The sequence below is a fragment of the Equus quagga genome, chromosome 6 (genome assembly GCF_021613505.1).
Source record: "Equus quagga isolate Etosha38 chromosome 6, UCLA_HA_Equagga_1.0, whole genome shotgun sequence".
Taxonomy (NCBI): domain Eukaryota; kingdom Metazoa; phylum Chordata; class Mammalia; order Perissodactyla; family Equidae; genus Equus; species Equus quagga.
Window position 1 is genome coordinate 2,072,206 of NC_060272.1, and position 10,613 is coordinate 2,082,818.

At 58.0% G+C, this 10,613-nt stretch overlaps 1 protein-coding gene across 2 annotated transcripts in view; it reads right to left on the reverse strand.

The window, feature by feature from the left end:
* Positions 1–10,613, reverse strand: part of TMEM255B (transmembrane protein 255B) — a 46,457-nt gene that overhangs the window by 13,372 nt on the left and 22,472 nt on the right. For both annotated transcript variants that reach the window (XM_046663797.1, XM_046663798.1), the window contains exon 4: positions 6,243–6,332. In XM_046663797.1, the coding sequence (XP_046519753.1) occupies positions 6,243–6,332 (90 nt within the window). The remainder of the gene's footprint in view (positions 1–6,242; positions 6,333–10,613) is intronic.

A 10,613-nucleotide genomic window follows, 5' to 3' on the forward strand; every position in this document is an offset into this window, starting at 1 on the left:
TTCTTCCATCTATCTGTCCATCCATCCCTCCCTCCATCTATCCATCCATCCTTTTCCATTCATCCACCCACCCACCCATCCGCCTCACCCCTCCCTCCCTTCCTCCATGCATCCATCCACCCACCAACTACCCAAGCACGTATCCACCTAAGACCCTATCCAACCATCCATCCACCAGTCTGTCCCCAACATTCATGGAGCAGATACAGTGCCAAATTATAAAAGTACCCAGGTAAGCCACAGTTCTCACCCTCAGGGGATTAATGAAAGAGACAGAAAAATAAACCGATAATTACAAAATGCTTATAATTGCTCCAGTAGAGAACAGCAAGGAGCACACAGAAGCTATAAGATGCCGAGAACCTGAAGTTATAATCTGAAGTTATAAAATGAGTTAGGATCCCAATAACTGCAGTTTTATCACTGTGTTAGTTGTATTTCTCAAAGCATTCCTACTTCTGATCTAAGAGGAGGGGATAAACTACAGTGGCCCTGGCCGCCGCTGCTGATGGATGGTGACCGCTGCACACCAGGCCCACCCCGGACGACACAGCGAAGGTGGAACAGAGCTCAGGCTCCATCCTTGTGGAGTCTGTCTTCCCGTGGGAAATGCATGTGGAGCATGTAGGATGGTGGGAAAGGCTGTGGAGAGACAGGAGGCTGGGAAGGCAGGGTGGAGCTGCCATACGGGATCTTCCTCAGCCCTTCTCAGGCCCCAGCTCCAACAGGATGAGGCTGTGGGTCAGGGCCGGTTCCGCCCATGGGGACACTCTGCTGGGCACCTGCTGCCCATTCTGCTCCTCCTTTCCCTTCATGGCATCGTCCTGACGAGGCCTTCGCGTCAGCACGTCTGGCTCGGCGTCTGCCAGGCCCGGGGAATCTGGCCAGTGCGCACGGCAGCACAGTCCACATGCGGTGACAAGCTTTGGGTTCTGAGGAGTCATGCGTGTGGCCAGTCGCCCTCATTCCTCCAAACAATCATGCAGAAAGGCCCTTTCAGACTGGACGCCCTGCTGAAGGGTCCAGCCTCGCGGCACGAAACGTCGCCTCACGCCCCCTGGTCTAGGTGCAGCCCAGCTCGAGGCTGGCCGCCCAGGCCTGGGAGGACACGTTGGACCATCGGCTCTGTCTCAGTCTGCTCGGGCCACCCTAAACCACCGACAGGGTGGCTTCAACCACAGACGTTAACACCCCCGGTTCTGGAGGCTGGAAGCCTGGGGTCAGGGTGCCAGCACCATCGGGTTCTGGGAGGACACTCTTCCGGCTTGTGGACAGCTGCCTTCTCAGCGTGACCTCACAGGGCAGAGAGCTTGGTCCCTTTTATAGAGACCCTAGTCCCACCTCGGGGCCCCACCCGCATGACCTCCTCTCACCCGAATCACCCCCAGAGGCCCCCCTCCAGGCACCATCACACGGGAGTTGGGGCTGCAGCATGCGGACTTTGGGAAAGAGACACCCAGCCCACAGCAGCTCGGGAGCTGAGTCAACTCCAGGCTGAGCGTCATCTTAAATCAGCAGCGAAGACTTGGTGTAAAACGTGGGCTTTTCAGTGAAGCCTTCTCCCAACACGGAAGCACGGTGGTTTGGTGTCATTTTCCGTCTGATCTTTACTGCTCAGTCAGGATGAAATAATTGTTATTAGTTTTGAATTAAATAAAACTGCAACCCATTTTAGCCCCAGATAAATCACACAAACTTAGTTTTCGAATTTACGATGAAACTGGAAACCGTGTTTCTCCGGGGATAACCCTCAATCTCTAAGTCCGTGTCATTCTGGCTCCGGAGTGTGGGCAGCAGGGGCTCAGGAGGAGCATTTCACACAGTTGTACATAAATTAACACTAAAACAACACATTAATCATTAAAGCTCAGTTAAAACCTGCAGGGGTCAGCTAACCATAGCCCTCGGGCCAACCCGGCCCAGAAAAATCTGCAGGGGTCAGCCAACCACAGCCCTCGGGCCCAAACCCAGCCCACGGTCTGAGTTTGTAAATAAAGCTTTATCGGCACACCATTGTGCTCATTCATCCGCCTATCACCTGGGGCTGCTTTTATGCTGCGACAGCCAAGTTGAGCAGCCGTGACAGAGGCCACATGGCCACCAGCCTGACGGGTTGACTCTCTGGTCCTTTCCAGGGAAGTGGCTGCCCAGGTCCATTGCACGTCCAGCACAGGCAGGACCTCAGCAAGCGGCCGTGAGATGAATGAAGGAGCCAGGAGCTGCCCAGGAGGCAAGAGGACACCTCGCACCTGGTGCTGGCGCTGCGCAGCCAGTGGCTGAAAACAACCCAGATTAGCTACTGAATTAAACGCTCTGTGGTGACCACAGGGTTGCTCTGTCAGAACAAGCCCACCCTGAGCTGGAACAGGAGGCCTGGCCGAGTGACCCCCAGTATTGACCACTTCTCTATAATGAACCGCGACCCCAGGCGTCTGCCCATCCAGAACAGCTGACCGAATGCCCCACTGTGTGGAAATGGCAGGGAGGCCAATTCCTGACAGATCTCCTGCCAGCGACGACCTTCCGACACCAGGGCCGACGTTCCGCTTCATGGGCGGCCGGTGACTTTGGAACAAAGGAGCCTGGAACCGTGTACAGCGATATTTCTACGTTGCCTGTGAAGACGAGTTGCTTCGATGAGACCCATTCATCCAGGAAACAAGATGGCGGAAATGCACGCCCCCCCCTCTTCATTCTGGCCGCACCGCAGGGGGAGGCTCTTCCCCTTGGGGACCTTGGTTTTGAAGGAGATGTCTCTCAGATGAGCAGAGGGGGGCCTGGGAAGACTGGCACACACAGGGGCCCGGCCGGGACCCCGCCTCCAGCTGCCGTGCAGCCTGCGTCCAGGAAGGCGGGCTGTGCTTTTCCTTCCAGAACCAGGGTTCCCAAGACTGCTGCCAGACGCCAGTCCTCCTCCCACTTGGCTCAGAAATGGGAGCGAACAGAAGGGAGGGAGCGTGGCCAGGCGCAGACTGAACCCCGTGCTCGGAATTTAACCAGAAAATGAGCTGACAGGCACCCAGTCCTTTGAGAAATGGTTACGTTGCAGATGTTCATAAACATTTATGTGGCCCCAGCACCTACAGTTGGCACCGTGGGAGCCACCGGCACACTGAGTGGGGCACGGCAGCCCCTCCCGAGGCCCCAGTCCTCAGAGGTGGCAGCAGTGAGGCCATCAGGCTGGGTGCTGGCTGGCGCCTCCCATTACGCTCGTGCCTCCACATGCCCGTCTCGTCTGTTCCGGAGACGCACTGTCTCCGCTCCCTGACGTCCCCACATTTTTGTCTCTTGTTGTTGGCATCTTCAGTTATAACTTCGGGAAGTACCCAAAGCCGATTACAGTCTGCAGAAAAGGGCGGTGGGCAAAGTGGTTTCTCGATTGTCCAACAATAACCATCTCCCTGGAGAGCCAGACTGCGTATCTCAAACCTGGAAACTCGCTCCTCACCCGTCACCTCCCTGTCCTCCCAGATACGAGGCCAGCCCTGGAAGGATGGGCCAGTCCTGGGACACTGGCCACGTGCAACCGGAAGACAGCTGGAAACCAATGAAAGAAGAAAGAAAGGCCACGGACTCAAGGAATCCGCTCTGGGCTCTGTGTGAGGCCGGGGCATCTCGTGGAACCTGAGCCCTCGGGAGGCACCGGGACTGAGGCAGCTGGAGGGACCCATCACTGCAGCTTTAACATCAAACCCTGACTGGGAGGCCGACGCCAGGCCCTTCATTAAAGATCCACAGTGCCGGCATTTTCTAAACCTTTTATTTGGACGTAATTTCAAACTTACAGAAAAGTTGCAAGAGTAGAGAACTACGAGGCACAGCATCTGCCCAGATTAACTTCCTGCTAACACCGGGCACCAGCTCATTCAAGAACCTAAGAAACTTCACAATTATCAGAATACTCGAAGCATCCACGTCAGCGTGAACCGGCGAAGTCTAACATGCCTGGCTGGTGTGGGCAGTACACGCGTCACCCACGACACGGGGTCTCAGAGAAACGCCAGCCTGTTCTCCTCGCAGGCTCTGGTGGGGCGCTGGGCCAGGACACAGGCCCACCCCTTCCTTCCGAGGCAGGCGTGGTGGGCTCTCAGGGAAGCTGGACCACTCGCTCGGCCCCTGCTTACTGCAGCGGGATTCCACCTGGCGTCCACGACCCTGCCCAGGCCTGCCTTAGGCCCTGTCTGTGTCTGGCTGCCTGCAGAGCCTGGAGTGGGCCGCCCCTCACCCCGGCTCCCAGCCTCATCCTCTCCCAGGTCACAAGCCAGGCAGGAACCCTCGGGGCTCAGTTGAAGACGCCCATCTTCAAACATCATATACAGTTTTCTCAGTGAAATCCAGCTATTGCTGCTGGGCACTGTATTTAGAGGGGAAAAACCAGGCGTGTGAAACCTCGTCCAGCCTCTGCCTGCGGTTCCCGAAATGTCCACACCTCATTTCAACTGAAAGAACATGGTCTGCCCAGGGAGGCGCAGGCTTCTTTGATTGGGCAGACCCTGAAAGGCGTGCACGGTTTCTTGCATCCTCGGCCACACTCTAAGAGCTAAGAACAATCCCATTACCAATAAGGAGGCTGGAAGCCCCTGGCTGAGCCCCAAGCTCGAACCCAGCCTTCTCTGGCTGAAAAGCCTGCACCTTGTTGTCCGTTTCAGCGCAGCTCCCTGGCCGCCAGGCTCTCTGCACAGCTCAGGCTGGGGGCATGGTGGACAGTGAGTGGGCTCGGGCTGTGGAAGGACGTGGGGCCGGCTGCCTCGGCACCAGGGCTTTCCTGTCTCCTGAGTCAGCGTTGCCCCTCGCACCGTGCTCTATGCTGGGCCTTCAGGATGAGGCACGGCAGAGTTGGTCTGGTGAGGACTCGCCTCCCGGTCTGCAGACGGCGTCTTCTCTGTCCTCACAGGTGGGAGGGACGAGGGAGCTCTCTGGGGCCTCTGTTATAAGGACACCGATCCCATTCGTGGGGCTCCACCTCCCAGAGTTCCCCCGTGCCATCACCATATGTGGGGCTGGGCTTCAACACATATGGGGGGACACGAACCTTCAGGGCTCAGCACAGACCCTGGCCACGCTTCCCTGCACCGCCGCTCAGTGAAGAGCTTGGGGGCAGCAGGAACATGAGGCACGTCTGCATCTCGGCCCAGTCACGTCTGTCTAAGGCCCTGAAAGGTCCACTCGTGGTTCTCGAGAAAGAGAACCGTCAGTGCACTGTGCCCGCCTCGCTGGAACGGGGGCCAAGAAGATGCTCCAGCCGGACGGGGCATCTCTGGACCACTTGTGGCACGGCCTCTGACTTCGCAGGTCAAAGGTGACGTTGGGTGGAGGAATGCGGACGACAGCGCTACATGTGACCGAGGCTGTCTGTCTGAAAGGCAGTGGGGACGCTGACGACCAGACGTGAGCGCTCCCAATACAACTCTGCCGCTGCGCTGCATTCAGCTCAACTGACAAGATGCCCAAACTCCTGTAATTTGCCTCGTTTGTAAGTCTGCCTGCGGTGAACCGGGAAGAACCATTTCCTGACGTAACAACAAATCTTCTATAAACGTGGAAAAAAGGTTAGAAAAACATCCTACATGACAGACGATGGGTTTCACCTTCTGCCCTTGACTTGGCTCCATAACTAGTTTTAACACAATTTAACGTTCATATAACCGTCACCCTCACAAATCTCTCTGTTCTTTCCCCAGACCCTGTTCAGATAAGGCTGAATCAACACGAGTGGTGTTCTGTGCTGCAGCCGCACAGGAGGCACGCTTCTCGAGCGTGTGTGTCCTGACCCAACTTGGCTCCAGTGTAAACAACCACCAGCAGATTCTTCCATCTCAGGCTCCCACAGCATTCGACAAATAAGCGGGAAAGGACTTCACAGGCGACCGCGCCAACCTGGAGGCTCTGTCATGATCTTACAAGAGAGACGTATTGAACCACAAACCCAGGGGAGTCACGAGGCAGCAGACCTGGGACTGCACCTCATCTCGTTTAGAGAGCCGAGGAGAGGGCCCTGCGAAGCTGCAGCATTTGACTCTAATGGAGGTGATGGTGCAGGGGGAGTGGGGAGGATGTTGGGGTCAGTTTTGCAGGAAACAAGAAAAACTGAGAGAAGGGAAGGTAGCCTTTGGCAAATACAAGTGGAGAAAGAAACGTGGAGGTCGGTGAGCCAAGTCCTGCGAGACAGGATTCCATTTTGTGAGGTAGGGTCTTTAAACCCGGGAAAGTGATAGAGAACAAAATAAGAAGATGGGACTCACGATGTGCCGAGCGGCAAAGACGCCGTCCACGGTGGCGCAGCAGAAGGCGGCCGCCACGCCGAAGCTGAGGAACACCACGGCTGCCACCAGCTGGAAGGGGAAACACAGAGGGAGCGGGCGTTGAGTGTCCCACAGGAGCCTCTGTCCAATCACAAACCCGCCCACAGTCCCGCCCAGGGATTAGCTGTTGCTCCCGCAGAATCTCGCGCACCACGCCACCCCTGGCCTCAGGGACTTACCACCCAGGACGATCCGGGCAGATTTTGCCCCGAGCCGGCACATTCTTACTGTTTGATTTCACACGACAGGTGGACCGGAGGGCCCTGGACCGGGCCTTCAGTCCCTCGCCCCTCTGCACGCACCTCACGATCAGGGTTATTTACCCAGTGTCCACGGGGGTGTGTAAACGGTCTGCAATTTCTTCCTATTACAAATTCTGTTACAACAACCCTAAATATGTTCTATATAAAAGATCTCGACGTGCGTGTCTTTCTGTAGGAGAGACAGGGGGCACGTGCCTGCTGCCTCGTTCCCTCCCTCCCACAGCCTAACGCCCAGCTCCTCCTCCCAAACGACACTTTGTGTTATTAATCTTTAAGTTTTGCCAATCTGATGGGCAAGAAAAAGCCTTATTTTTATTTTAATTTGGATTTCTCTGAGGTTAAGAACATTTTCTTACATTTTTTGGCCATTTCTTAAAATTTTTTTTACCTTTCTTGTGAAATAATTTCAGGTTTACCAAAACAAACAGCAAGAATAGTACAAAGATAATACATCCCCAGATGTCCTTCCCTCAGATGCCCCGAGTGCTGACCCCTCAGAGCCACACGAGTGACCCTTCCTTGTCTGCAACGTCCCCCACAGCAGAGAGGACCGGCTCTCAGGATCCACAAGGCTGCTATTTATTTTTGCGGCCCTGGAACGTGCATAAAGTGATTTTGGAATTGCTAATCCGACCTCATGGAGATGGAGCTGCCAACCTGAGCACAACGTCCATGTGCAGGTCTTGTCTGCAGCCTTAAGAACAGCGGCAGAAACTGCTCTCTCACGTTACCGGGGCAGCTCCCACCCCGTGGTTGAGGGGCCGAGCACCTGGTTGCTGTGCTCCGGATGGCCCTGCGCCTCTCCATCCTTGTTGATCTGAATTATTTATTTGTTCAACAAAGCAGAGGGAGTCGGTAGACACTGGCTGGTCTGACATCAGAGCTTTGAGTTTCGGTTTTGATGGAAAGCCCCAACGGCTGCTCTGGGTGACAGAAGGGGACTCGAGGGCCGTGCTCCCTCTGAGCTGTTCCAAGGAGGGGGAGCGGCCAGCTCTCTGCATTCTCCGTGGACGAGCCCCTTCCCTCACCCCCGCCAGAGGCCAAGCCCCCACGTGTTGCTTCCAGATGAAAATAGTCCCCCGACACTGCAAATCTCAGCTGTCGCCCGAGTCCTTTGGGGGTCTCTGAACCAGCCCTCGGTTTCCCCATCCGGAAAAATGGGTGTGGAGCTCTGACTTATCCACGCCTTGGACAAATGCTCCTCCGTGCCTGCCAGGACCCACGAGTGGTCTAGGCGCCGCAGTGCAGATGTGACACAAACAGCAGGCGACCAGGCCCCCCGAGGTCCGACACTTTGACATTTTATGAGGAATTGACGGAAGAGAACCCAGGGCCCCGGGGAGCTGAGCAGCGAGTTCCGCTGGCACAAGCCTCGCCTGAGCGGAAGACTCACTTCCAGCTGGACTTTCCACGGCCGGGCCACTGAGAACCTAGTGTCGTGCACGGCTGCTCTGGGTCAATGGGTTGCACGGGGACGGGCCCGAGGGGAGGCAGCGGCTGCTCCGAGAGCTGGAGAGAAGCAGAGACGGGTGGGGGGAGCCTGTGAAGCATCGTAGCCCAAGGCGGCAGCTGCCATCACGGGCACAGAAGGGCCCTGGCCTCTCCCCTCAGACAAGGGAGGCCCTGGCCTCTCCCCTCAGACAAGGGAGGCAGGAACGGCCCCATGGGGAGCAGACCGAGCCTGCTGCAGGAGCACGCACGGTGGCGGGAGTGCACCGGGAGCTGTGGCTGAGGTGGGATGTGAGCCCCGTGGTAACCGGGAAAGTCCCGGATGCTCAGGGAGTGCGGCTGGAGACAAACCCTCCCTCGGCCTCTGCGAGGAAGCAGGATCCTGGGGCTGATCCCGTGAAATCCCCGCATACAAACAGAACGGTCGTCGTGCGCAGGTCACGCAGAAATCGTCTGCAGAAATTATACCTGACTGAACTTCCTGCCCTCGTGTTGCTGTGATGAAAAAACACACAAAAGCAAATAAAAGGCTCGGAAGGCAGCTTTCTGGCCTCCCAGCACGGCCAGGCGCCTCCACTTCTCCGGAGGAAAATGAAAAGCCTGCGTCTAATTTGGCAGCTGTGTCCCCGCAGCCTCCGCCTTGACCTTGCGGCCCCCCGACGGCCAGGCTGGTCCTCCCTGGGGTCCACCCTGCAGAGATGGAATTTACCCCGCAGCTCACGCTCTTCCTTGGCAGCGGCCGTGAATCACGAGGCCACGCCGCCTCGTCAGCATCAGCCGGGAGAGGAGGGCGGCCCAGCCCGTGGCCCCCGCGAGAACGCTTCTGTGGGTGACCACAGCCACGACCCAGCGCAGCCTCTGGAGGACACAGTGCCACGCTGTGCCGAAGGGGCGCCCGCCAATTCCTGTCGGGCAGAATTCCCGATCAGAGGCCAAAGGAACAAAGACGTGAAGATGAACCAAGTCACGTCAGAGCCCCCAAGTCCTTGAGCGAGGGCATCCTGGCCGGTCCTGAGGGCAGACGTGACGTGGTCCTCGTCGGTGGTTGGCAGACAGCACCCAGCGTCGAGGTCGGAAGGGGAGCGCTGGCCCCACCTGGAACCCCAACCCCAGGCCCATCAGGGGAGGGCCTGCCTGACAGAGAGCCCACGGCCATAATCTCTGGAGTTCAGATGCAGCCCACCACCCCGCTCCGACCTCCCCAGGCAGCCCCATGGTCTCCGGAGGAGGCCGACTTCCTGACACAGAAGCCACGGGCGGCTAACTCGCTCCTCGGCACGTGTCTCCTGGGCACCTGCAGGCTCCAGACTCCGGGCAACACTGGGGTTCCCTGTGCACACGGCCCGACACCCTCTCTGCAGATGGCTCACCCAGCTCACGGGCAAGAACCCCTTCAATGGCGCCATTCCCTCTTCCAGGCCTGCCTCCCCCTGTCCCCCACCATCCCAGGGCCTCTCTGGTGTCCCCAAGGAGCTGAGCTGTCCCAGGACAGCCCTCCCAGAGCCCAGCGGGGTCTGCAGCCAGTCCAGTGACCCCCTCAGAAGTGGGTGTCTGCCTGGCCCCGTGCGGTGTGTGCCACTCCAGCTCGGGGGTTGGCCCAGGAGGTCCCCTAGGCCCTTGCCAGTTGCCTGAGAGGCTTCCAGAAGTGGCACTGCATGTGGCCTGCTGTCACCCCGTCACTTCCCTCACTGCGAGTGGGTGACCAGAGCTGCTGTCAGGACCTGCTGCCCCAGAGCTCACCCCACATCGACCTGATGACCTCAGAGGACACCATGCTGCACATCCTGGCCGGTGGCCAGCTCTGACCCGGCTGCGGCCCGGTCACAGTCCCAGACAGCTGAGACCCTGGCATCGCGCCTCCACCCGCCCTCGTCCACAACGGCACAGAAAGTAGCTCCAGAGTCTCCTTGGAGGTTGCGGGCCTGCCCACCCCTGCCTGGACTCATGAGCTCGTTCTGATTGGGTCTCGCACAGATGGTCCCCACCACTCGAATGTCCCCATCCACCTGCCCGGTGCCTGTCCTTCCTCCACTCCTGGAATGGCAAAATTCAGAGCGAGCGAGACCACCTGCGGGATAAATTCAGTGCTGGGACGACCACCTGACGGTATTCCAGGGGCCTCTCTGTGCGTAAGCCCCAGCGCCCAGTGGGTGGCCTTGGGAGGGACCCTGGAAAGTCTCTCCTCCAGCCCTTCAGGCCAGAAGCAGAATCCTCGCCAGAATCGGGGGGGAGAGCAGCCTCTCAGCAGAACCGGACGCTTCTCCTGGGTGTCGCCTGGCAGCCCTGCTCTCCTTCCAGCTGAGCCTTGTCAGCGAACACACACAGCGCGAATTCCCCCAGCTCTCTGAGGCACAAACTGAGTCCCTTCCACGGCCCGCAAGGCCTCCAGAACCCGCAGCCTCCGCAATCAGACACCGCCTGTCGCGGCAGAGCTGCGGAAGCTCTAGATCGGGGTCGTTAATGCATCCGCCGCTCCGCACGTGGTCTCTCCTCTCGGGAGAAGGGCGCCAAGTTCTCCTGGGGAAAGGTCACCTCCACACCTCTGCTGGGCTCAGAGCCCACGTCCCAGCAGGGAAAGTAGATTAAAAACAAACGCCAA